The sequence below is a fragment of the Amphiprion ocellaris genome, chromosome 4 (assembly GCF_022539595.1).
Source record: "Amphiprion ocellaris isolate individual 3 ecotype Okinawa chromosome 4, ASM2253959v1, whole genome shotgun sequence".
In the NCBI taxonomy this organism is placed as follows: Eukaryota; Metazoa; Chordata; class Actinopteri; family Pomacentridae; genus Amphiprion; species Amphiprion ocellaris.
The window spans coordinates 75,282-103,268 of NC_072769.1; the positions used below are offsets into that span (position 1 = coordinate 75,282).

Below are 27,987 nucleotides of genomic sequence, written 5' to 3' on the forward strand. Positions count from 1 at the left end.
GGGTCTTCAGATCCGTCTGGAGGATGGACAACGTTTCCTCTCCTCGTCCATCTCCTGAGCATCGGTAAGAATCCCTCTGGGCTCTGAGGGTTTCTGCAGGAACGTCTGATGCTAAATGTTAGAGAATAGATCTCAATCTCCAGAACACTGAAACTAAAACACACATTTAACACAATAAACAGATTTTATATCATCAGAAAGAACATTCAGACAAAAAACTGAAAAAAATGGAAACGCACGTTTATCATAAACTGTTTCTCTTTATGATGCACAGAAATCAGGATTCAACTGAGATTCAGCTGAACAGAAAATAAAACAAACTGCAGTCCATCACTCTGTTTATTCATTTTACAAGTTTCAGGACAGTTTGTTAGGGTTAGACTCTTTTTTTTAAATTCTAGAAGTTAAACGTGTCTAAAACTGATCTAACAAGAAGATCAGGCATAAAAACTGTTCACAGAAGAACTAAAATGTGTTAAAGACGTTAGAGAGAAGATTCTGTGTGCAGAAATGTAGAAAACCTGTAATCTAGAACTAATACAGAGTGAGCAAACTGGCATAAATTTGACAAAAAAAATATTATATGCATCTATCTTTAACCATTAAATCAGTTTAAGGAAAGTTTCTTTAGACTCTTTTCTTTTCAATTCTAGAAGTTAAACATGTCTAAAACTGATTCAACAACAAGATCAGACATAAAAACTGTTCACTGAAGAACTAAAACATGTCAAAGACATTGTATGTAAAACAACGTATGTAAAAATGTTTTTAAAAATGTAAACAACCTGTAATGTAGAATTAATATAGAGCAAAAATACTTGCATACAGTGTGCAAACTCGCGTATATTAGAAAATATATTTGTATGCATCTATCTTTAACCATTAAATCAGTTTTAGGAACGTTAGATTCCTAAAACCCTAACCCTAATTCTAGAAGTTAAATGTGCTTAACAAGAAGATCACATCAACTTATCGCATACATTTTGAATCTTTTTGGGCAAATGTTTGGGTAATTTTATACAATTTAGTCAATTAGAAAAAGTTTTTGGATCATTTTGCACAAAGATTCCACTTTTTTGAGCAAATCAAGTCATTTGGATTCATTTTGAACAGTTTTCAGTGATTTCAAAGTCAAAGTCAAAGTCAGCTTTATTGTCAATTCTTCAATATGTACATGACATACCAAGAATCGAAATTTCGCTCCTCTCTCTTCGTGCAACAGTAGACATTAAATAAAGACTTAGAAAATAAGATATTAAAGGGCAAAAAAGAACAAAGGAAGCAAAATTAGAGCTGAGCAACAACTAAGAACTAAGAAAAGCAGAACTGACTGAAATGTAAACATGACTATGAGATAAAGTGACGGATTTTAGTGCAGAATACTCAGAACAGTGCAAATAAGTAACAGTCCAAGAAGTGCAAATATGCTTGATGGTTGAATGTGCTATTACAGTGCAGGTCAGAGGTTATTGACCAGAGTTTGTGTATGTGGGGGAAGGGGGTGGTAGAGAGGGCAGAGAGGGGAGAGAGTTCAGCTTCCTGACAGCCTGGTGGATGAAGCTGTTGCTCAGTCGGCTGGTCCTGGTCCTCAGACTCTTCAGTCTCCTCCCTGATGGCAGCAGGCTGAACAGGTTGTGGGACGGGTGTGTGGGGTCTCCTGCAATGCTTAGTGCATTAGTTGAACTTTTGCCAAATCTTGAGTAAAATTGGTGAAATTGTGTTACTTGTTGTTGAGTCTAATCAAGCAAATAGAAGAATAGAGATACCTCAATTTGAATTCACTTTTTAATCCACTTCTGCACAAATTCTTAATCTTTTTGGACAAATCATGGGTAATTTCAGATAATTTCAAGTCAGTTTGTCAAAGTTTGATCTCATTAGGAGAAATTTGTGAGTAATTTTGCACCAAGTTTCATCTTTTTTGTCATTTTCAGACAGTTTACAGTTCAAAGAAATGTTAAAATGTTTGTGAATAACATTCACAACAAAATCAACTAAAATCCAGCAAATTTCGCAGATTGTTTTATGAGTGCTCTTAAAGAAAATATTACAAGTTTTATTGATATATATATATATATATATATATATATATATATATATATATATATATATATATATATATATATATATATATATATACACAAGAATTTTCTTGCCAAATTTAGGAAATTTTTTATAAATAAAACTTTTAAAGGAAACTTTTAAGGAATTATTGGAATTTCCTTCCTGAAGGTTTCGCAAATTTTCAGAAATTTGTTTTTTTTGCAGATTTTTTTTTCAGACAAGGTAACAATATTTTTTGGTGCCTGTAAATGAAGACAACAGGAAGGTTAAGTTAGCTCGACTTGAATTCAGTTTTCTCTCAGCTTCTTTATAAATTCCAGTGTAAATTCCACGTGATGTGAAGTTGATGCTACATTATGATGTTGACCCAGTTTGGTTGACAGAAATAAGCGATAAATTTCCTCTCAGAGTGCATAAATAGAGTGAACTGTTGGTCTGTGGAAACTCTGATCTGTTAAATGTGGCGGCTTCCCGTCCTTATTTTCTGCCTCGCTACATAAACGGAGCAGCATCACGTGACTCTGAGCGTTACTAACAGTTTACACCTGTTACCTGTAATCTGCCCGTTACCACGGCGTTGCAGTTGTCTGTTCAGGGTGAAGCTTCCAGGAGGGATTTAGAAGTTCAGTCTGTTCAGAGCTGGATTTCCTCACATCAGTGGGCTGGGAGGGTGAGGAGAGGTGGAGGTTTTCAAATGTCAGGTCCAGAGAGATTAACAGACTCCCTCCAACATCCTCCAGTCTGGCAAAAAACGGAGTCGTTCTTTTCTCTCTGCAGACAAAGTTTTAATGCTGGAGAAGAGAGGAAAGTCTGAGTTAGAGCTCCGAATGTTAAAATACGCTCTGAAAAGCCAATAGAAGTCTGAGTTTATGTTAAAATACGCTCTGAAAAGTCAATAAAGTTTGAGTTTATGTTAAAATATGCTCTGAAAAGTCACCAAAAGTCTGAATTTATGTTAAAATATGCTCTGAAAAGTCAATAACAGTCTGAATTTATGTTAAAATATGCTCTGAAAAGTCACCAAAAGTCTGAGTTTATGTTAAAATACGAACAGAAAAGTCAATAAAAGTCTGAGTTTATGTTAAAATATGCTCTGAAAAGTCAATAAAAGTCTGAGTTTATGTTAAAATACGCTCTGAAAAGTCACCAAAAGTCTGCGTTTATGTTAAAATATGCTCTGAAAAGTCAATAAAAGTCTGAGTTTATGTTAAAATACGCTCTGAAAAGTCACCAAAAGTCTGCGTTTATGTTAAAATATGCTCTGAAAAGTCACCAAAAGTCTGAGTTTGTTAAAATACGCTCTGAAAAGTCACCAAAAGTCTGAGTATATGTTAAAATATGCTCTGAAAAGTCAATAAAAGTCTGAGTTTATGTTAAAATCCAAACAGAAAAATCACCAAAAGTCTGAGTTTATGTTAAAATCCAAACAGAAAAGTCACCAAAAGTCTGAGCTTATCTTAAAATCCATACAGAAAAGTCACCAAAAGTCTGAGTTTATGTTAAAATATGCTCTGAAAATGATGTTGACCCAGTTTGGTTGACAGAAATAAGCGATAAATTTCCTCTCAGAGTGCATAAATAGAGTGAACTGTTGGTCTGTGGAAACTCTGATCTGTTAAATGTGGCGGCTTCCCGTCCTTATTTTCTGCCTCGCTACATAAACGGAGCAGCATCACGTGACTCTGAGTGTTACTAACAGTTTACACCTGTTACCTGTAATCTGCCCGTTACCACGGCGTTGCAGTTGTCTGTTCAGGGTGAAGCTTCCAGGAGGGATTTAGAAGTTCAGTCTGTTCAGAGCTGGATTTCCTCACATCAGTGGGCTGGGAGGGTGAGGAGAGGTGGAGGTTTTCAAATGTCAGGTCCAGAGAGATTAACAGACTCCCTCCAACATCCTCCAGTCTGGCAAAAAACGGAGTCGTTCTTTTTTCTCTGCAGACAAAGTTTTAATGCTGTAGAAGAGAGGAAAGTCTGAGTTAGAGCTCCGAATGTTAAAATACGCTCTGAAAAGCCAATAGAAGTCTGAGTTTATGTTAAAATACGCTCTGAAAAGTCAATAAAGTTTGAGTTTATGTTAAAATACGCTCTGAAAAGTCAATAGAAGTCTGAGTTTATGTTAAAATACGTTCTGAAAAGTCAATAAAGTTTGAGTTTATGTTAAAATACGCTCTGAAAAGCCAATAGAAGTCTGAGTTTATGTTAAAATACGCTCTGAAAAGTCAATAAAGTTTGAGTTTATGTTAAAATACGCTCTGAAAAGTCAATAACAGTCTGAGTTTATGTTAAAATATGCTCTGAAAAGTCAATAAAAGTCTGAGTTTGTTAAAATATGCTCTGAAAAGTCACCAAAAGTCTGAGTTTATGTTAAAATATGCTCTGAAAAGTCAATAGAAGTCTGAGTTTATGTTAAAATACGTTCTGAAAAGTCAATAAAGTTTGAGTTTATGTTAAAATACGCTCTGAAAAGCCAATAGAAGTCTGAGTTTATGTTAAAATACGCTCTGAAAAGTCAATAAAGTTTGAGTTTATGTTAAAATACGCTCTGAAAAGTCAATAACAGTCTGAGTTTATGTTAAAATATGCTCTGAAAAGTCAATAAAAGTCTGAGTTTGTTAAAATATGCTCTGAAAAGTCACCAAAAGTCTGAGTTTATGTTAAAATATGCTCTGAAAAGCCAATAGAAGTCTGAGTTTATGTTAAAATACGCTCTGAAAAGTCACCAAAAGTCTGAGTTTATGTTAAAATACGCTCTGAAAAGTCAATAAAGTTTGAGTTTATGTTAAAATACGCTCTGAAAAGTCAATAGAAGTCTGAGTTTATGTTAAAATACGCTCTGAAAAGTCAATAAAGTTTGAGTTTATGTTAAAATACGCTCTGAAAAGTCAATAACAGTCTGAGTTTATGTTAAAATATGCTCTGAAAAGTCAATAAAAGTCTGAGTTTGTTAAAATATGCTCTGAAAAGTCAATAAAAGTCTGAGTTTATGTTAAAATATGCTCTGAAAAGTCAATAAAAGTCTGAGTTTATGTTAAAATATGCTCTGAAAAGTCAATAAAAGTCTGAGTTTATGTTAAAATATGCTCTGAAAAGTCAATAAAAGTCTGAGTTTATGTTAAAATACGCTCTGAAAAGTCACCAAAAGTCTGCGTTTATGTTAAAATATGCTCTGAAAAGTCACCAAAAGTCTGAGTTTATGTTAAAATACGCTCTGCAAAGTCAATAAAAGTCTGAGTTTATGTTAAAATCCAAACAGAAAAATCACCAAAAGTCTGAGCTTGTCTTAAAATCCAAACAGAAAAGTCACCAAAAGTCTGAGTTTATGTTAAAATACGCTCTGAAAAGTCACCAAAAGTCTCTCTGTTTGTGGCTTTAACACTGAATCTAACATTAGATTTGAAGCCAGGTTAAATCAGAAACCAATACTTCAAATTAAATTTGTGGGGGTTCTTTGTTTTCCAAGTTATTTACATCTAATAGAATTTATACAATGAATTGTGTTTTACAAAAACCTATGGCGCAACACATTAGTAGAAATATGAGAAACAGCACCAGAAATAGCACTAAAAACAGAAACATACGGCTGTGGCACCTAGTGGGCAAATAAAACCCACAGTTACCACACTGCCCTCTATAAGCCTCTGTTCTAAACACATACTGCAGTAACACAAAAGCAGTTAGAAATATCTCATCATTAACCAACACAAATACACAATGCATATAATAATACATTCATATTTCATGGAACTAAGAACATCATGATTGATCAGCTTGGGTCAAGATGGTGCCAGTGTGTGTGGCAGCTTGTCTCTCACTGTCAGTTTTGTTGATGATTTTATTGTAGTTCACCCTCGGCACTCAACAAATCAAGTCGCTGCTCATGTATGATGGACAAACACTGCTGGAGCTTCGTTTCTCTGCTAAAGATGGAGTTACGCCCGCTGGGGGCTGGAGTGCAGCTTATAGGGGGGGCTCCAAGCCAAACAGGTTGGGAACCACTGCTCTAACTGTCGGTACTCCTCAGCACAGTACACGGACATAAAGTGGATTTTTAATGCAAATAACAAATAATTTACCACCCTGTCACTATATTTCATAATTCAGTCTTTCATAGCACGGTATTATTTACATTTTCTTACTGTCCCACAGTAACCAGTAACCCTTTGTTCTGTTCCCACCACTTCCAGTATCTTGCCCTTTGACCTCAAAACTACCCCCAATACAACAATAACAATACGCCCCCTGCTGTCCAAAATGACAATCAGCAGAAGAGTCACAAACAGGGATTTCAGTGGTTTTCAGGATATTTACTTGCCTCTGTTTACCACCTGGTTACACCTGTATTAAAATTCAGGCCCAACAGCAGGAACTTTATGCATTTGGACACATTATGAGTCAAGACTGAAGTTTCCAGTGATTTTGTGCAGAACTTTAATTAGTTTTGGGCAAATTTTGTCATTTTGGTTGAATTTTAAGCTTTTAAGTCATTTCAGACATTTTCAAGCCAGTTTTTATCATTTTGAGCAGGTCATGATACATTTTGGTTATGAGACAAATATTTTTAACTTGTTTTGGACAAATTTTGAGCTTTTATGTCATTTCAGACATATTTAAGTCAGTTTTTATGTTTTGAGGAATTTTGTACAATATTTTAAGTTGTTTTTGACAAATTTTGATTTTTTTTAGTCTTTTCAAAGAATTTCAAGTCAGTTTTTTATCTTGCTTTGAGGTATTTTGCACAATATTGTAACTTGTTTAGACAAATTTCGAGCTTTTGAGTCATTTCAGAGTCAGTTTTTATTGTTTTTGAGCAGGTTTTGAGGCATTTTGCATGATGTTTTAACTTATTTTGAACACATTTGCCCTCATTTCTGTCTCCTTTTATTCCTTTTCTCTCTGCAGCAGATAATTTAATGAAATACTGGAAAAAAACATCCCATAGAACAAAAGCAAAGGACCCTAAAAACTGTGTTAAAACCCCTACTAGAAACCAAACAGATACCACAGGAAGCATAAAACCATCTGATACCCACAGCCAACGTTACCCCCCCCAGATATATGGAACACCCAAAATACACAAAAATACACTGCACTGCACCCCATAGTGGACAGCATCAGATCAGTCACCTACAACCTTTATAAAGCTCTGGTAGAAATCATCAAACCCCTCCTTGGTACATCACAACATCACTGCAAGAACTCCAAACAACTGGACAAGAACTAAACCATATCACAATAGAAAAAGAGGAGATATTCATATGACATGACGTAGTTTCATTCATCACTAAAACCCCGTAGACGTCACATTACACATCGTACAGGAACGACTCATGAAGGACAGGACACTGAAAAAACACACAAACCTCCCAGTAGACGACATCATCACATTACTCCGGTTTATTGCCAAATCCCCCTATTTTCAGTTGAAAGGAATAATCTACAGTCAGAAACCAGGTTTAGCAATGACACATCTGACCAGGTCATCATTGTAAAGGAGAAACTGTTCTCATCTGATCTTACCTGGTAAAATAAAGTTGAAAAAAAGATCCACTTTCAGCCATAATGAGTAACTTTTTCATGGAGGACCTGGAAACCAAAGCCATCCCCGCTTTGCAGACCCACACTCTGGAGAAGATACGTCCACGACATCCTGGAAATAATAAAATCTGGACACACACAAGAACTCACTGATCATCTGAACAACATGGACGACACGGGAAACATACAATCCACACAGGAAGAGGAAATAAACCAGACCATTTCATTCCTGGACATGAACATTCACCACAGAGAAGACAGCAGCATCAAAATAACAGTTTACAGGAAACCCACACACACGGACCAGAACCTCCTCTGGACATCAGAACATCCACAGAACACAAACTACCAGTTAGAACACTATTAGAACGGACCAGAACCTCCTCTGGACATCAGAACATCCACAGAACACAAACTACCAGTTAGAACACTATTAGAACGGACCAGAACCTCCTCTGGACATCAGAACATCCACAGAACACAAACTACCAGTTAGAACACTATTAGAACGGACCAGAACCTCCTCTGGACATCAGAACATCCACAGAACACAAATTACCAGTTAGAACACTATTAGAACGGACCAGAACCTCCTCTGGACATCAGAACATCCACAGAACACAAACTACCAGTTAGAACACTATTAGAACAGACCAGCATCATAACCGATGATAAAGACAGACAGGAGGAGGAAAAACACATCAGAACTCACTCACACACTACCAATATCCCATATGGGCCATAAACAAAGGAAAACAACAAGCCAAAAACAAAGAGAAAAAACTAAAACAAACAAAAACAAAACATACACAAAAACCAGACAATTAAAATAAAGACATAATCAGCATTCCATATATCTGAGGGACAACAGAACCCATACATCCCATAATGAGAAAACACGCCATCAACACGTTCTCTGACGCTCTGAAGAAGACTGCAGATGCAGCAGAAACATGTCAGCAAGATAAAACCATCCTTTCCTTATTGAGTTGTCGGATTAAAAGTAATGCTATTCTATAGATCATTTAAAAGGTTCAAACTGAGTTCATCACCAGACAGAAACTACTTTAAACTCCCACTAAATGGACTAGATGGCTTCATGTTTGTTTCTAGAGAACCACACCAGACAGGAAGGAACTGTAGCCATCAGTTAAACGTCATTATCTACACCTGATTAGACACAAACCAAATCAGAACACATCAAACACAAAAACATCTCAAACACACAAGTCCATTTAGTCAACAGAAGCAGAAAAGACAGATTCTATTTCAGTGTCCTGATGGTGACACTAAAAGCTTCTTAATTAAAGAAGGAAAAAATCCAAATAATGTCAGTTCAAGAAATGATGGGTTCATTTCAGTTCAGTTTGAAGGTTTGGGTGAGTTAATGTGAGGAGTGGGAGTATAAAGGAGTGTAAATTAGTGTAGGTGAGGAGCTGAGGAGGGCAGGAGAGGCTAATGTGAGGATTATGCAGCCTAAAGTCTGGAGATTTGGACAGAAAAAAACACTGAACTTACCTCCACCAGGGTCCAACAGAAGGTGCAGACATCCCAACAGCTGAAGAGGTGGAATCTCCTGTCCTGGGATCAGTTCATATCCAGCAGGTGGTTCAAGAGCAGGAAAAAGCTGCTTCTGGATTCTAAATCTACTCCGTTTATTCCAGACTGCTCACTTTACTTTAGTATATCACACTTTAGAAGAGAACTGACCACAATCTGGGAAGTTCCTCCTGAAATCTCCTGGTTCCTCCCAGTGCTCTCACTCATCTCCTTTGTTCTCCAGGCTTCTTTCATTAGCAGCAGCTCACAGGCGTATCTGCTTCATGACATCACTTCCTCCCTGCACTTCCTGCCAGGTAGAAATAAAAGTCTATTCTGTCCATTTTCTTTCTGTTGCAAAGTTTCCTGCATTTCCTGCAGTTGATTTATTCATTTTTAAAAGGTCTAAAGAGGCTACAGTGGAGAAAAAAGTCATTTTCTCCTTCAGAATCATGTTTCTTGTGTCATACAGGTTCTGAATTATTCTGCACATGTTCAGAAGGTTAGAGAGTCTAAACATATGACCAATAAGAACGCTGTAGAAGATCCACTGTCCAGTTCTCTGGTGAATCTAATGAAATATCTAACAGCTCACACTGAATCTTCCTGTGTTTTAGTTCTCCTCAGTGTCCTGCTGTTCCTGACAATGATGCATTCAGCTCCCTACCCTTATTATTCCTTATTGGCCCTGAAGAAATGCAGCACATTAGAGGAAAGGCTGACAAAGCACACAAGGTCAGTTACTGAGCATATGAACCAGAGAACTCGAAGTAGATGAGTGTCTTTGGTTCTATTTCCTGGTAAGTGATTCCACCGACATGAAGAAGCTCCATGAACGGATTCATTAAAGCTCCATGAACTGATTCATTAAAGCTCCATTTTGTACATATTTCTGGTAGTTTTATCTGTGTGTGTGTGTGTGTGTGTGTGTGTGCGTGCGTGCGTGCGTGCGTGCGTGTGTGTGTAGCAGGTTGCTGATGTTAGTCACTTCCTGCATGATTTCCTCCGTGCTTGCAGCGGCTGCTCTGTCGATAAGACGTGATCGATTGTGATCAATAAGATGGATCTGCTGTCAGAGCAAAGACGTTGCTAATGACTTCAGGGAGGTTTCACTGTCTGAGGTAAGAAAATTCAGCCTAAACTTCACACAGACTGTCTGAGTGTGCAAAATGAAAGTGAAACAGATGGCGAGGGAAGACGACCGAACTGAGCAGATGGTAAAGGGTTGGGAACCCTAACCCTATCAACAGCGTGTTCGCTTATAGTTTTGTAGTTCTAGAGATTTAAAGCAGTCGAAGTAAAAGTAAAACAAGCAGCAGCAGCAGCAGCGGCGGGATTCCCCTGCAGGCTGATCTCATTCATCTGTCACATGCAGACCCTTCACCCTGCAGTTATGACACTCCGTTGATCAGGACCGTTATTGTTCAATAATCGATAATCATTACGTGCGTCGTTACCACATGCGACGTATTCCGTCCGATTGCGCGTGATCAGGGTTTCGGTTCCCACAGTTTTCCGTCAATTACCTCCGGTAACCTCCGAGGAGGCTGGAGGCTGGAAGCAGAGGCGAGGCGACCCTCCACAGCTCCACATTCAGGCGGGTTTCATCTCAGCGCTGTCCGTGGATCATAGATACCCATTAGTCTTCAAATAATGCTGAATTCATTTCAGTAGTGGGAGGAAATTAGATGAAATAGTTTTAATTATGTTGTGATGTAGCGTTTTTATTTTCAGAACAAAATTAATGTGTTTTTGTGAGTATATATTTTTTTCTTACTGTTTACATGAGGGTTATTTGGAGAAAACGTATGGTATTATTTGTCTTAAAGGCTGACTAGCTGACCTTGTGTTAAACCAGCAACAGCTAAGCACCCCCTCAGAAACTGAATCTATCTCTCTCTGATTGGTACATGCACCCCCTATATATAACAGCATATACAATATATATACAATATATATATGTATAATTTATATACAATCAGCCACAACATTATAACCACTGACGGGTGAAGTGGATAACATCGATAACATCGATAACATCGATAACATTGATCATCTTGTTATAATGCAATGTTCTGCTGGGAAACCTTGAGATGTTTGACATGCAAATAAGGGACTTCATTATATTCATTATATATAGTATATTAGTATATACACCGATCAGGCATAACATTATGACCACCTGCCTAATATTGTGTTGGTCCCACTCATGTGGTCAAAAATGATCTGAATCATTGAGTCTGGACCAGAGGACCTCTCAGGGTGTCCTATGGGGTCTGGACCAGGACGTTGGCAGTGGATCCTTCTGGAGTTCCTTCTGGGTTGTGCAGTGGGGCCTCTGGGAATCTAACTTGTTCCACTGCATCCTGTTGATGCTTGATCAAAATGGGGTCTAGGAAGTTTGGAGGTCAAATGAACATTTTGGTCGATCATCATGTTCCTCAAGATGTTCCTGATTGTTTGATGTTTTTGCGATGTGGTGGGATGCATTTTCCTGTGGGGGTAGGCTAGTGACATTTAGAATTTGCATTTGCATGAAGGAGTGTTCTTGTTCTGGGACAATCTTTATTTGGGTTTCTAAGTCTCATCAACACTCATGCCAAAATTCAAGGTTTTCCAGCAGAACACCACATAGTACCAATATGATCAATGTTAGTCACTTCACCTGTCAGTGGTCATAATGTTGAGGCTCATCTGCGTATATATGTAAATATAAATACAGACACATACTATTGAACTAAAATGTAGAAATGAGCTATAGTTTTTCAGCCAACAGCAGCACTTGCACAATGTCACGGTGACTACATGATGATATTATGATATAATAATATCTGAAAGGAAGCCAATCCTCCAAGATGAGTACTGGGATGTACAGTCATTTTGTAACTGCGTTCAACAGCCTCTGCATTCATCACGTTATGCAAACTGGCCCAAAAATGATCTCCACATACAATCACTGGAAGAGTAGCAGTAGCAGCAGCTTTAAAACTATAAATACATTTTTCTAACTCTGAAACATTTCTTATTTAAAAAAAAATGATGTATTGGTTCAACAAAATTTTTGAAGTCATGATGTGTGTAGTTTGCAGTATGATTATTTCAGAATAATTTTAGTGATGATATCAATTGATCTGATTGTTTCAGCTGCAGCTTATTGACAGCAAGTTTAAAAAATCGAAAAGAAAAAATATTTGGAAAACATCTGTCCAAATCTTTGAAATCACCTGTACAATCTGTCTGCCCTGGCATCCTACAGACTGATGGCGACACGAGATACAAATGTGAGAAGATCTCGAGAGTCCAGTTTGCAGTCTGAGGAGTCCATGAGGGCATTGGAGGAGTTGAGGCTGCTGTCAGAGGAGCCCAGGATGAAGTCAACGGGCCCCATGGTTTCCTGGGAGTCAGAGCTGGCCTCCGTCCAGCACTCTTTAAAGTTTGTGTTGAAGCTGAAGGAGGAGTTTATTTGTCCCATCTGCAGAGGAGTCGTGCTCAACCCCCAACAGAACTCCTGTGGACACATCTACTGTTTCCACTGCCTCCAAGAGCTGCTGTAAGAGCCCGTCCACCTTTAAAGCACCTGAGAGCACACTTGAGCTGACACAGTCCACCTTAAGTCAAAGTCAAAGTCAAAGTCAGCTTTATTGTCAGTTCGTCAATATGTACATGACATACCAAGAATCGAAATTTCGTTACTCTCTCTTCGTGCAACAGTAGACATTAAATAAAGATTTAGAAAATAAGATATTAAAGGGCAAAAAAAAGAACAAAGGAAGCAAAACTAGAGCCGAGCAACAACTAAGAACTAAGAAAAGCAGAGCTGAGTGAAATGTAAACATGACCATGAGATAAAGTGACGGATTTAGTGCAGAATACTCAGAATAGTGCAAATAAGTAACAGTCCAAGAAGTGCAAATATGCTTGATGGTTGAATGTGCTATTTCAGTGCAGATCAGAGGTTATTGACCAGAGTTTGTGTATGCGGGGGAAGGGGGTGGTAGAGAGGGCAGAGAGGAGAGAGAGTTCAGCTTCCTGACAGCCTGGTGGATGAAGCTGTTGCTCAGTCGGCTGGTCCTGGTCCTCAGACTCTTCAGTCTCCTCCCTGATGGCAGCAGGCTGAAGAGGTTGTGGGACGGGTGTGTGGGGTCTCCTGCAATGCTTAGTGCTTTGCGAGTGAGGCGGGTGCTGTAGATGTCCTGGAGTGAGGGGAGAGAGACACCCACAATCCTTTCTTCTGCTTTCACGACGCGCTGGAGGGTCCTGCAGCAGGACGTGGTGCAGGAGTCGTACCACGCTGTGATGCTGCTGGACAGGATGCTCTCCATGGTGCCTCTGTAGAAGGTGGACATGATGGGGGCCGGGGCACTGGCTCTGCTCAGCTTACGCAGGAAGTAGAGACGTTGTTGTGCCTTCCTGACCAGTGATGTTGTGTTTCTTGTCCAGGAGAGATTTTCTGAGACATACACACCCAGGAACTTGGTGCTGCTCACCCTCTCCACAGCCGCACCGTTGATGTTGAGAGGAGCATGCTGGGTGTGTCCTCTCCTGAAGTCATCAACGATCTCCTTTGTCTTCTCCACGTTCAGAGAGAGGTTGTTGCTGCTGCACCACCTGGCCAGGTTGCTCACCTCACTCCTGTATTGTTTCTCATCCCTGTTACTGATGAGACCCACCACAGTTGTGTCATCCGCAAACTTCATAAAAGATTGGAGCTGTGAGCTGGAGTGCAGTCATGGGTCAGCAGGGTGAAGAGTAGGGGGCTCAGCACACATCCTTGGGGGGCCCCCGTGTTCAGGATGATGGTGCTCGATGTCTTGCTGCCGACCTGTACTGCCTGTGGTCTCCCTGTCAGGAAGTCCAGTAGCCAGTTGCACAGTGAGGTGTTGAGTCCAAGCTGGTCTAGTTTGTGGATGAGCTGCTGGGGGATGATGGTGTTGAATGCTGAACTAAAGTCTATGAACAGCATTCTAACATAAGAGTCCTTGTTTTCCAGGTGTGTGAGGGCTGAGTGGAGTGCAGTGGAGATTGCATCATCGGTTGAGCGGTTGGTCCGATATGCAAACTAGTAGGGGTCCAGGGTGGGTGGGAGGAGGGATTTGATGTGGTGCATGACTAGCACCAAGTTCACTCCCATCCTATCAGGATGGGAGTGAGTGCAACTGGGCGGTAGTCGTTGAAGGAGGAGGGGGATGACTTCTTCGGTACCGGGATGATGGTGGCTGTTTTGAGGCATGTGGGGACAACAGCCTGCCTCAGAGAGATGTTAAAAATGTCTGTGAAGACATCCGTGAGTTCCCCAGCACAGTCTCTCAATACACAACCAGGAATGTTGTCAGGACCTGGAGCTTTGCAGTTGATCCTGCTGAGGGCTCTCCGGGGACAGTGACAGCACTTGGTCACTGGGAGGAGGTGTGGTCTTCTGTGCAGGGGTGCTGTTGTTTGCTTCAAAACGGCCGAAGAAGTCATTCATCTCATTCAGCAAAGATATGGTGCAGTCAGGGGTCTGCTGTGGAGGCTTGTAGTCCGTTATGGACTGTATCCCCTGCCATAGGCTCTGAGTGTCTTTGCTGTCACTAAAGTGATGAGCTACTCTCCTGGAGTACTGCCTTTTGGCCTCACTGATGCCATGAGACAGGTTGGCCCTACCTATCCTCAGGCCCGCCTCGTCTCCAGCTCTGAAGGCATTGTTTCGTACCTTCAGGAGCCTGTAAACCTGCCCTGTCAGCCACGGCTTCTGATTAGCCCGAACAGTGACGATCTTGGTGGCTGTCACATCATCAATGCACTTGGTGATGTAGGCAGTGACAGTCTCTGTGTACTGCTGGAGGTCTGTAGTGTTATTGTAGGTGGCAGCTTGTTTAAATACATCCCAGACTGTGGTGTTGAAACAGTCCTGAAGTGCCTCTGAAGACCCTTCTGGCCACACACGTACCTGTTTCCGAACTGGTTTGATGGTTTTAACCAGTGGTCTGTATGCTGGAATTAGCATAACAGTAATGTGGTCTGAGGCACCAAGGTGTGGCAGGGGAAAGGCCTTGTAGGCTCTTCTCTGGGTAGTATAAACAAGATCCAGTATGTTGTCTCCCCGGGTAGGAAAGTCTATGTGCTGATGCATGTTGGAAAACATGGCCTTTGGATCCGCATGTTTAAAGTCCCCAGCCAGGATCAGAAAAGCATCCGGATGGGCCGTCTGCTGCTCACTGATGTGGTGGTACAGTTCATTCAGTGCTTCCCCCCTGCTGTTGCTGTTGTACAGAGCAACGTACTTGTTGACGTACACAGCAACAAGCAGTATGGCTGTGAGTTCCCTGGGTTGGTAAAATGGACAGCACTTCGTGATCATAAACTCCACAAGGCTCGAGCAGTGACTGTACACTACAACAGCGTCACGGCACCAGGCGTTGTTAATGTAAACACAGAGCCTGCCGCCGCGGGTCTTACCTCCCTCGACGAGAGCTCTGTCTGCTCTGTAGCATGTTAGCCGGTCGAGCTGAATGGCACAGTCTGGGACGCTGTTGTTAAGCCATGTTTCAGTGAACACAAACACACAGCACTCTCTCACTGTTCTCATGGTCGAGCGAATCAGTCGGATAAAACACAGTATGGAAACACTGGGGCTTCTTGGTGTGACCTCCAGTCTGTTTTGTTTTTCAGGGAAAGTTCATCACCTTCCAGCCCAGTTTGCCCAGTGGACAGAGCAGTGATCACACCAGCTGAGGTCAGATACATTACAGCTGGAAACTTGCACTTGCTGAAACACACAATTAACACAACGTTGACACTTTATCTCCGGTCAAGTTGATATTGAACTTAAAATCAAACAACTGCTTGTTTCAACATCCCGCAGTTACAGAGCAACATGGTCATTTTTAGTGGTGTTTGTACCAAATCTTCACTCTCTGTTAGGTCTACTTTTGGTCTCCACCAGCTGCTAAAGTAAATCTGTAGTCATCCACTATGCTCACTATAGTTAGCTTTTTTCCCCTCTAAAAACTGGCTGCTATGACCAAAAATGACACTATGAGAGCACCGACTGGGAACCTAAACGGTAAAACTGTGAAGTGGACATATAAATAGTGCACTGAAACTCACTGTAAAGTTCAGAAGGCTGAGGAGTGCTGCAGAGAAAAACTATTTTGGTTTGTGACTGCAGAGAAAACACAGGTGTAATTGATAACAGTGGCATTCCATTCAGTTGAGCTAGTTTCAAGACTCTTGTAAAATGAATCAAAATAAACAGCAGGTTGTGTGTTCATGGTAATGGAGAAATGTAATGCCCAATGCTTACAGTGCTGCTCACTGATATGTTTCAATAGATTTTGTATAACAATGAAGCTCCGTCTTACAGAGCAGTCACACACAGTTGTTAGTTTGACTCTGCACAATGGAACTGTTAAAGTTTTCAAACATGTTTTCTTCCTACAGGTGTTCCAGGACAACTGCTGCAAGCGAGAAATCTCCAGTTTAGAAGTGTACTGCACTAACTCTCCAGCATGCACCTCTGTCCTCACATTAAACCATCTGCAGGTAGACTCCACAAACCAAAAGCTCAGTCTGACAACTCATGTTTGATGGACTGTGTGTGTGCACGTTGAATTCATAATATATGAAGTGATACAAGGGGGATTTCAAGTCTTAATTGCAACCACCTGTAATTCAAAACCTGCATGACAACAAAGGTCTGTATTTAAACCTCAGACCTAGCCAAGCTGTTTTGTGTTTCATTCTAACCAAACAGAGGAAAAAAAAGAGTATGCTTTGTTTAAGTCATAGACATGTAAATGCAGTCCCTACTGTGTTAAAACAATATATCAGCTGCACGAGTTGAAAGGCTACTAACGCCACCTCTCTCTACTAACTCAAACGAGCCTGACAGAAGCTGAGCAATGGAAAAAGAAACAGACAGGGTCACACGGTAGGCACAATCAAGACAGCAAAAACTGATTCTTATACTTGGTGTAAATGCAAAGACCAATAGATTGTACACCGAGCAGCCACAACATTAAAACCACTGACAGGAGAAGTGAATTACATTGATCATATTGGTACTATGTGATGTTCTGCTGGAAAATCTTAGATTTTGGAGTCCGTGTTGATGAGACTTAGACACCCAGATAAAGGTTGTCCCAGAACAAGAACACTCCTTCATGCAAATAGAAACTCCACACGTCACTGGTCTACCCCTGCAGGAAAATGCATCCCACCACATCGCAAAAACATCAAACAATCAGGAACATCTTGAGGAACATGATGATCGACCAAAATGTTCATTTGACCTCCAAACTTCCTAGACCCCATTTTGATCAAGCATCAACAGGATGCAGTGGAACAAGTTAGATTCCCAGAGGCCCCACTACACAACCCAGAAGGAACTCCAGAAGGATCCACTGCCCACGTCCTGGTCCAGACCCCATAGGACACCCTGTGAGGTCCTCTGGTCCAGGACCAATGATTCAGATCATTTTTGACCACATAAGTGGGACCAACACAATATTAGGCAGGTGGTCATAAGGTTATGCCTGATCGGTGTATGTTTTTATCTGGCTACAGAACATATGAGGTCTTCATGTATTCCCATGAGGTTTAGATAAGAGCTCTGCAGGACGTTATGATCTGTTGCAGGTCTACCTGACTCTAGCTGGAAGTTTGGAGTTGCTGTCAGGCTGCAGAATAAATGCCTGATAGTGTTCATATCTTAATCTTAACATATAAACTGTCTAAAACTTTTGCACAAGACTGTACAGTCATAAATTGTGACTCCAGCCTGCTAACTCATACACAGCCCATGTGTTCAGGCTAATAAATAACACATAGTAATCTGACCCTCTGTGCACTCCTACTACATGGACTAACGGTTATAGAATAATAGATGGATAAATCTAAACCCAGTGAGCCACCGTACAAAAATAGATATGTATTGTTTAAATACATACTGTTTGATTGACCTCTGTGGCAGTGGCAGCATCTCATGAAGCTCTGAGACTGTGAGTTTGTCTCCACCTTATTGTATCTTTTCAATTTCGGCAGGAGCACCTGAGGTCGTGTCAGTATGAGCAGCTGCAGTGCACCAACCCAGGCTGCAGGATGGTGCTACAGAGGAGGTACCTGCACGAACACCTGACCAACACCTGTCCTCACCGCAGCGAGCCCTGCCCACGCTGCAGACAGCTGCTCCAGTTCAGTCTCATCCAGGTAATGTTCATCCAAACAGTGTGGAGCCAGCCTGACCACACATGTAGCAGTGATCCTTTGAGCCTTTTCCTTAGCGTCCCCTCTGAATATGGTGGTCCAGATAAAGCCTGAATTCTCAGCCTTTATGTAAACAAGGCTGAGAATTCAAGCATTTATGTCACCTCTGTATAATTTTTTTAAAGGTTTAGACCTTTCCTTGGTTCAGCTATCTCCGGACAGGCTAGTTGTTTGGTGCGAGTACAGAAAGATTTCTGATTTCAAACCATGTTCTGTTGCTTCATTTCTGAACAGGATTTTTACCCCCAAATTGTCACTCAAGAAATGAATAGGGGAAATTAAATTGAATGCACCGTGATGCTTTGCCTTCCTAATTTTAACTGACGTTTCCACTCAAAAGAGCGCACATAATGATGTGGTGATGAGTTTCTGGTGATCTGTGCTCAATAGGATCACATGCAGAGCTCATGTCCAGAGGTGGAGGTGGACTGTCCCAACGGCTGCTCCCAGAAGATCCCTAGACACAAGGTGAGCTCATCCTCTGAGTCACATCATGAACTTGTAGAAGACAGTAATCTGCTGACTGAGTGTTGCCTTTCCCACCAACCAGCTCTGGTCCATGAGCTGAACTACGAAGACAGATTAATGGCTTAGTGAGGTATATTGAACCCAGAGTCAGACTTTTCAGCCTCACAAAGTGTCACCACTCTCTTTTAACCTGGGTGGTAACTGTTTCTACACAACTAACCTGCGCCAGTGGAGGTTCTAGTCAGAGTGTGGGGTTTAAATCTCTTTTCCTTTCATCAGGTCTTTTGCTGACCGTTGTCTGTGAGTCATACAGATTCTCAGCTGCGAGAGTAAGTTATATCTGCAAACCCGTTGAGCTGTAAGTTAATAATCCCACTAGGAGGAAACCGGTTGCCACGGGAACCTACATGCATTCATTTGGTAATGCAGGAAATGCATCAACATATTTTATGTTTGTTTCTGATTTGCTGTCCAGCCTTTACTCTGCTGGTACTGCAGCTAATAGAACACTAATTAGAAAATTACACCCATTTAACCGCTAATCAAGATTTACATGAAGGGGATTTCTCTAACGTAGTAGATCCCCGCACAAGCCAAGTCTCCTGCATCTATACTGAAGGATGATGCTCCTCACTTCCTTTTCTTTGCACTATTTAGTATCACTGTTCCATCCAGATCAAATGCTTAAGCACGGCACTGTGACCTGGCAGCAGCTTCATCTGAAATAAAAGGATATTAGATGGAGAAAAAAAAACAGCCAAAGAAGCCGCTTCCTGCGTCAAAATGAAGGAGCTGACTCTTACAGTCCTCAACTTCTATACACTATCTATTATCACTATCTATTATTATCTACTATTTCTATATGCTTAATCCTCCATAGGGTCACAGGGGTGTTTGGAAACATTCAAGCATTGAAAAGACATAGCTGTAACACTTCAAGTTAATGTTAAAGCTCTTTTCCCATTCAGTGCAGTGCTTCTTACCAAAGCATAGTTCCTGTATGTTCCATGTTAGCTAACCCTAACCCAATGTCAAGGACACTTCCTTCCTCATACTTCAAACTTTGGTTGCATTTCAAATCACTTACATTTCTTTTTACTTTCAGTATGTACTGCAGCCGAACGCACACAGTATGTACAGTTTAATGCAGTATGCATACAATTGGGACATACTGCTTTGTCATGAAAATGCGCCTACAACTTTGACCATTGCAGTTTGTGGTGTGTCGAGAGCTGTCATCTGTCTGTGTGCTCTCAGTGGGTTAAGCTTGTTTATGCTCTCATGAGACGACGTCACGACATATGTGACGTAGCTGCACAGAGGATTGTGGGTCAGAATGGCTAAAAAAAGCATGCTGGCTTGTACACTGCAAAATGAGACCGGATGTGTTTGTTGGCACATACGAGGGTTTCTTTGCACATTACTGCCACCTGCCTGCAGTTATTTTTTACTGTACTTGCGTCAAGGTCTGACAGTCTGGACCAGGGGTGTCAAACTCATTTTAGTTCAGGGGCCACTTGCAGCCTAATTTGATCCCACGGTCGGACCAGGGAAATCATAGAATAATAATGTAGTACAATCTTGAAAATGTTAACATCTTTTTGCTAAACATCATGAACAACCTGAAATTTCTCAAGAAAAACCTGTGAAATTTCAACATTACGCCTCAGTTTATCGTTTACACATTACAACTTCCGGATCGGGCTGCACAGTGTCGGTTTGCATCCCGGCCTTTCCAGGATTTTTCTGCATGGAGTTTCCATCTCTCTGTGAATGCGTGGGTGGTTTTCTCCAGGTTCTCCAGCTTCCTGCCACAGTCCAAAAACATGCCAAGGTTCATTGGTGATTCTAAATATTATACTCACATTCATACGAATGTCAGTGTGATTGTTTGTCTCTATGTGTAGCCCTGTGATAGACTGGTGACCTGTCCAGGGTGTCGCCTGCCTTCATCCCAAGTCAGCTGGGATAGACTCCAGCCCCCCACGGCGTAAAGATAATGGATGGATGGAACTTCCAGATCACAGTTTATCTATAAAGTCACAAAACTTTTAGTCATATGGAACTGAACAATTTAGTTATTGTCATATATCATTCAATTATGATCAAAACAACTTGTCAAGGTCTAGAAATTACTTTAAATTTACGGTTTTACAAATGTACAATTTGCAGTTAATGTCTTCTCTGTAATTTTAACACTCTGTAAAGTCATCCCACGGGCCAGATTGGATGTGCTATTGGATGTGCTGGCTGACCGCTTTTGACCCACGGGCCGTATTTTTCACATCTCTGGTCTAGGCGCTGCATTATGTCTCTCTGTCAGAGAGGTAACATTCAGATCAGCCCTTGTCATTCAAGGAGAGCAGCTTCACAGACGCTTCATGACATATAAAAGCTGAAATCAGCTAAAACTGGTCTAATAAACCAGACGCTCATTTTTGATCTCGTTAAAACAAACGTTGTTTTCTCGCAATGAATTACTAATTTTTGAGGGATTGTCCTTCTGTTTACTGGGTTTCTGTTACAAATAACAAATAACTCACAATCCTAAAATCAGAAAATAGAATTGCAAACACGGCTGTTCTCGGCTTCTGTTAAAGGATCGGTTAAAGAGTATGAAATTGTGTGTACTCTTATTTGCATTTAAATGTTCAGCTTATTCGTCCAGTTTATGCACACGCCAAACAAACACAGGAGCCCGCTAATTCAAAACTGCACCACAGCGCTAGTAGAAATACAAAACACTCCACAGGTTACCTTTAGCTTTCTGATTGCATTATTGATTATTGATTGTGATTATAGTTCAACAGCTGCTGTGTTCATAACAAGTGTCTTAACTGAACAATCAATGTCATGTACTCCTCAAAACATCTAGTAAAACGATTGTGTAAAATGTTTGCAGTGATTACGTTTTTGTTTTGTGTTTTCTTCCAGCTAACGGAGCACAGAGACTCGTGTCCTGAGGTTCACACTGACTGCTCCTATAAGAAGTTTGGTTGCTCTGTGCAGGTGATCATCAACCAGTGAATCAACAAAACACCCAGCAGGGACATTTGTGATCAGCTGATGTCTGTGTTTTCTTCTGTGTTCATTACCTGACGTGTTTTACGTCCTGCAGGGTACCAGAGGGAACGTAAGGTTGCATGAAGACACTGCTGTTAATCATCACATGCTGTTGGTCCTGAGGAGCAATGCACATCTGGAGCAGCAGGTACATCTGAAAACAGCATCCAACTAGCATTTGTAATAATTATAACCTATCATTGCTGCAGTGGCATGCAACTAATAATTATTTACTGTACTAAACAATTAATTGTTTGGTTTGTAAAAATGTTGATCAATGTTCCTCAAAGCCTTAGATGATGTCCTCAAATGCGCTTTGTCCACACTTCAAAGCAGAATATTATACCACAATAACATACAAAATATGAGCATTAACATAACATTTCTTGTCACGTTCTTGTCAGTTCTTCTCATATTATCCACATAACAGTGACATATTTTGTCTTCATTATGGCAAACCAAATATTGGGTTTTTACAAGGAGAAACTCCTCTTTCTTGAAATAGCTGATATCCCTGAGGAGAATATCAATACATTACTCAAAAACATGAACCAAATATAAGGACAAAATTACTGAAGGTTTTTAAGGTGAGGAATGCATGTTAGTCAAGATGAAGGTTATTGGAGAAAAGAAGCTGATGGCAGAGTGGGCTGAGGAGTGAGTGTGAGCAGCAAAATGAGTGATAACAAGCTGGAGGTTGCTGGGAAATGAGTTGTTTTGCGAGCGGGCTAGTTAGAGGTTGGTCAAGTGAATATAGTGGGTCAGAAGCACCAAGGAGAGCAGGAATAGTCCAAAGTCACAAAACACACAAGGAATAAAATAAGACAGCTCAATGCAAAGAGGCCAAAGAGCCTGACTAACTGACTGATTTGACATAGAGTAGCAAAGTGTTCTGCAAACAGAAACACGAGAGCACAGGAGACACCAGCATAATGAGCACAGAAAGTCTGAGTCTAACCCTTTCTTTGAAAGTTGATAAGTACCTTCATCATACCCGTTAACTCTGATGGAGGTTTTAGTTTTGTCAGAAAGGAAGCCTGGCTATGTTGAACTTGCTTCGTAATACAGCACTCAGGGAAGCACAAGGGAGAGGCGACACTGAGTTACATCGGACAAAAAATGTGACAATATTTCGATGAAGTGTCGTCTAGCTGTCCTTTATTTATATTTTTCCTCACTGTGGCCTCATTTTTCATTGTACTATGTACAATGGGTTAGGGTTAGGGTTTGGGGTCCAGAGAGTCTAACAATCACACTTTATATAGGAGCCACAGGTTTCTTTCTTTGCATATATTTGCGACTATAAACCCGGTGTTTACCTCAAACTGTTGTCTCCCCATTCAGGTGGAGGTTCTCCAGGAGGAGGCGCTGCTGAGACAGCGAGAAGTTCACTCAGACAGTTTGCTGATCGCTGGTCTGCAGAATGGAATCAGGCCACTGCTGCAGCAGAGCAACAGCCATGAACACAGCATCTCTACAGCTCAGGTTAGTTCAGTTTAAATGGGATATTGAGCAACGTTTGAGGAGAGGTTAGGTTGAGCGTCCTGTTTTGACTTTCTGCCTCCTAATTCCTGTACCTTCATGTCTCCATCACCCAGTTCCTGCCGATTAATCGTGAGGTTTACACTTTTCTGTAGTCATGAAGCTAAATACTCATTTAATGACACTTACAGATGCATTTTTTTTTTTAAAGGGAAGAGTCTGAGGTGTGTACCATGACTAAGGATTAACTTGTGGGTTTCTGTATCAGGTAGCTGGCTCACTTTTAACTGAGATAGATCACCATGGCAATTGTAGCATGCTGCAGACAGTTAACTTCAGACAACCAAAACCTGCAAACAGCTTTACTACTGAGCAGTCAGTGTCTCCATCCCTACAGAGTCTTGACAGGGACACAAGAGTTTACAACAAAGAGTAACAGATCAGTTAATCTGTCGGGCTGCTCTGAGTTTCCTTGTGTTGCTCTGGTTTTGAAACGGAGCTCTGAACAAATATACTGATACAGAATGCTGATAACAGCTGCACTTCAGATGTACAAATGTGCTCCCTACGTGTCCTCGTCCCCCTGCTGCTGAAAGGTTTGTGCTGTTGTTGCCATGCAGAGCACATCCACAGGTTTATATACAGATAAATCCACATCTACTACGTACATTGTGTCTTCTAGGGACCCATAAGATTGGATTTTGGCAGATATTTTCCAATCAATTTTGACCGATTGCCTATACTAATGTATGCACGTATTTTTTCACCTGGTTATAGAGAACATCACGTGTCTCCTGGAGTGCAATTAACATATTATTAGTTTAGTAATCTTATAAGTTTACATCTTTAGTGAAGACTATGTGGCAGATGCAGACAAAATGTACAGTGGGTTAGGGTTATTACATTATTTATTATTATTATTATTATTATTATTATTATTATTATTATTATTATTATTATTATTATTATTATTATTATTATTATTATTATTATTATTACAGGGTTAGGGTTAGTTACTTAAGCTGTAAACTTTTAGACTGACGTGTTATCTGTTTGTCGGTGCTTAATGATGTTTTATTTTCAAGCCTGGCATCATCATTGTTATTGATAGATTGATAGAAAAGAAAAAGCAAGACACTACAGAGAGCTGTATGTTCGTACACAGAATAATACTGCGATCCTCAGAGTCAGAGTAGCATTTTGAAACCATCTTACTTCTCTGTCTGTCTGTCTGTCTGTCTGAGCAGAGGACTCTGAGCAGGCAGGAGGATATCCTGTCCTCCATCCAGCTGGAGATCCAGCAGGTTTCTCGAGGACTGGGTCCCAGTCTGAAGGAGCTGGAGCAGCTCAGGAAGTCTCTGGATGCTGTGATGGAGGAAGTGTTGGCAGCCGAGGCCCTCAAAGAGCACCTGGGTAAGAGAAGCTACAAGTCTCCCTGCTTTACACTGGGTTTCTGCCCGTACTGATGTTACCTGTTTTTTTTAAGGAGAGTTTTGGTGAAACTGGGCTGCACAGTGGCTTGGTGGTTAGCACTGTCGCTTTGTGCCTTGTGGTGCATCCCAACCTTCCCAGGATCTTTTTGCATGTTCTCCTGTGCATGCGTGGGTTTTCTCCAGGTTCTCCGGCTTCCTCCCACAGTCCACAAACATGCTGAGGTTGTTTGGTAACTCTAAATATTACACTCACATTCATACGAATGTGAGTGTAATTGTTTGTCTCTATGTGTAGGTCTGTGATAGACTGTTACCTGTCCAGGGTGTCTCCTGCTTTCACCTTTAGTCAGCTGTAATAGGCTACAGCGCCCTCCAAGGCCCTAATGAGGATAAAGCGGTGTATAGTGGTCTCTTACCATATCACTTTTTATGACCTCACCGTATTGCAGATTTTTCACTATGTCGCATGAATTTGCGGATTATCGGTGTTTTTACATAGTTGTTTTTGTGGCAAGCCGCATTGAAATATGCTGCTGGAGAAAGGATATCTGCCTTTAATGCACTCTGCAGCAGGTGGATGCTTTTATTTTGACATGCAGACAGAGGAAAGGAATTTTATTCTTTAAAATTCACTGAAATGATAACATTTATCAAAACAAACACAGTCGTTTGATTTTCAAATTTTTGATCGTTTGTGAACTATTAATCTATGATCCTGGTTGGAAAATTATTCACATCTAAGCTTAAAATTACTGTGACTTGCCTGATCAATAGCCAAAACCCCCAAATTTTCTGTTCTATTAAAAATAGGGACTCTAGCAAATACTAACATTTCAGAAGATTGACAAGAGAATTTTGACGTTAACTTAAAAATGGCCTAAAGTAATATACTTCATTCGCAGGGGTTGGTTTCTGGGTGAATGAGGAAAACAGTTGGGGCCTCTACAACTCATTTTTGCCCTGGAGACCCTCAGGAGGTTGACTCAGCCTCAGACTAGTCCATAATTTCTGTTAATGTTTTTGGTATTTTTCTCATGCAGGAACTTTGGAGGAGAAGCTGAAGCATCACTCGGGTATCTTCGATCTTCATGCTACTCAGTTTAGTCTCAATAAGGAGCACCTGCAGGAGCTGGAGGTGATGTCCTATGACGGCAAACTGATCTGGAAGATTGAGGACTTCAGGAAAAGGAGGGAGGATGAGGCCAGAGGTCAGGCACCATGCCTGAGCAGCGTGCCGTTCCACACCGGACGCTGCGGCTACAAAATGGCCATGAAGACCTATCTGAACGGGGACGGGGAGGGAAGGGGGACTCACCTGTCCCTTTATGTGGTCCTGATGCCTGGAGACTTCGATGCTCTGCTGCCGTGGCCCTTCAGACAGACCGTGTCTCTGTCTGTTCTGGACCAAAGCGGCGCCGGAAACCACCGGAGTCTCAGCTTCAGACCCGACCTGACAACCAAAGGCTTCCAACAACCTGCTGCAGAGTCTGTGAGCAACATTGCTGTTGGATTTCCATGTTTTATTCCCCTCAACATTCTCGAAACTTCCCAAAACCATGTGTACATTAAAGATGACACACTGTTTGTCAAAGTGAAGGTGGATATGGCGGGATTAGACCAGCTGTAAGATTTGTTGTCACATCAGAGTCGATTTATTTCTTTGACTTGATCTGGTGGACTGCTCTGTTTTCACTGTCTCCTTTTTCTACCAAATATATCATCAAAATCATTTGTTAGAAGTTTAATGGCACAAAAAAGTAAATATTCTTGTTGAGAGTAAGATGAGACGATTGATACCACTCTCCAAAATGACAACCTGTTATTAACAGACTGTATTTTTTGCTGGGATTTACAAACAACATATATCACGTAAATAAGTGAGCTTCAGTGCTGGTTGTTAGGACTGAACCAGGCTAGCTGTTTCCCCGTTTCCAGTTCCAACATTAAGCTAAACTAGCTAGTTGGCTATAGCTTCATGTTTGCCATACAGGCATGACAGAGGTATTGATCTGAACATCTGACTGTCATGTTTTCTTGAAGTGTCAGCATCATCTCAGGGATCATTCGATGGAGGTCTGGCTGAAACTGAAGCATCTGAAGCCCAAATCCACCAAAGATTGTAGTTAAGTTATGTTTCATAATCGCAACAGCTATCTCAACATCATACCTTGATTCTGTGAGTATCAGCAATAAGTTGCATGTACTCAATGGCCTGTACGTAACCAGCTTGTAGTCTTTTAACCAGACTTTTTGCTCTTACTTGAGTAGGGTTCCTGTTGGACAGATAATTTATTGTTTTTAATTGGACAAGTTAATTTTGCTACTTTAATTAATTTATTTTTTATTTTACCAATTTGTGCTTGCTATATTAGAAGACTAGTCGGCTGGTCCCAGGTCTGCTGGAGGTCTGTTATCCTTCCACAGCCGCAGACCCCCTCTTTACTCTGACTGAGACTGACTAACCCTACTTTGACTGAAGTTTTGTACACACCACCGCATAGTACAGCATTCTGTGCTATTAAGTTAAGTGTTATGTACACACAGTTAGTAAGAACTAGCACTGCTCCTCTGTTATATTATACTTACTTAGCTGACTGTATACATTTTGGTGGCTGTTTTAACTGTCATTATTTATGTATCCTGATGAGGAGAGTGATACATGTTAAAAACTACAGACTAGTTTTATTTTAAGATTAATGCTTCAACCACGGATGGCCTTCCTCAGGGTAAAAGTGAACACACCACACCTGTATGATTGATAACACATCTGCTCATTATCTCCTAATCATCCTAGATGGGAATCCTGGGAATGAAAAAAACTCTTCTATAACATTAGTACAGTATAAGGACACTGTCACAATGTTGACACCCTTCAGATTTCTTATTGTCCTAAAGAAGCTTGGCCTGCACATAGTATACGAAACAAGCGACCATGCCCCTGTGCAGTATCCCTTAGATATCAATAATGCATACCTCTTGACAATTGCATTATTTCTAAGTTGGAAATTATACTGAAAGTACAACCCCAAAGTAGAAAACCAACACAACAAAGTCAGTAAACCTATGATCGCTGACACACAAGGTAGAAACAACTGTGAGTTCCAGTGAGCACAAACATGTTTATGAAATTTTTAAAAATTTGTGCCTTTGACACCAT

The 27,987-nt window shown here is 40.8% G+C and overlaps 1 protein-coding gene and 1 long non-coding RNA gene across 2 annotated transcripts; one reads left to right on the top strand and one right to left on the bottom strand.

The window, feature by feature from the left end:
* Positions 1-240: 240 nt before the first annotated feature.
* LOC129348649 (uncharacterized) lies at positions 241-9,948 on the bottom strand. Its single transcript, XR_008601267.1, has 4 exons — positions 9,118-9,948; positions 7,582-7,727; positions 2,617-2,855; positions 241-1,657 (listed from the first exon to the last, which is right to left on the bottom strand). It is a non-coding gene; the product is annotated as an uncharacterized LOC129348649 (long non-coding RNA).
* Positions 9,949-10,111: 163 nt separating this feature from the next.
* Positions 10,112-26,494, top strand: traf5 (Tnf receptor-associated factor 5). Its single transcript, XM_023262248.3, has 11 exons — positions 10,112-10,259; positions 12,395-12,688; positions 15,790-15,853; positions 16,561-16,662; positions 18,163-18,327; positions 18,775-18,852; positions 21,787-21,861; positions 21,971-22,063; positions 23,260-23,400; positions 24,645-24,810; positions 25,871-26,494. The coding sequence occupies exons 1-11, from the start codon at positions 10,231-10,233 to the stop codon at positions 26,455-26,457; spliced, it is 1,794 nt and encodes a 597-aa protein (XP_023118016.1). The 5' UTR covers positions 10,112-10,230; the 3' UTR covers positions 26,458-26,494.
* The last annotated feature ends 1,493 nt before the right edge of the window (positions 26,495-27,987 follow it).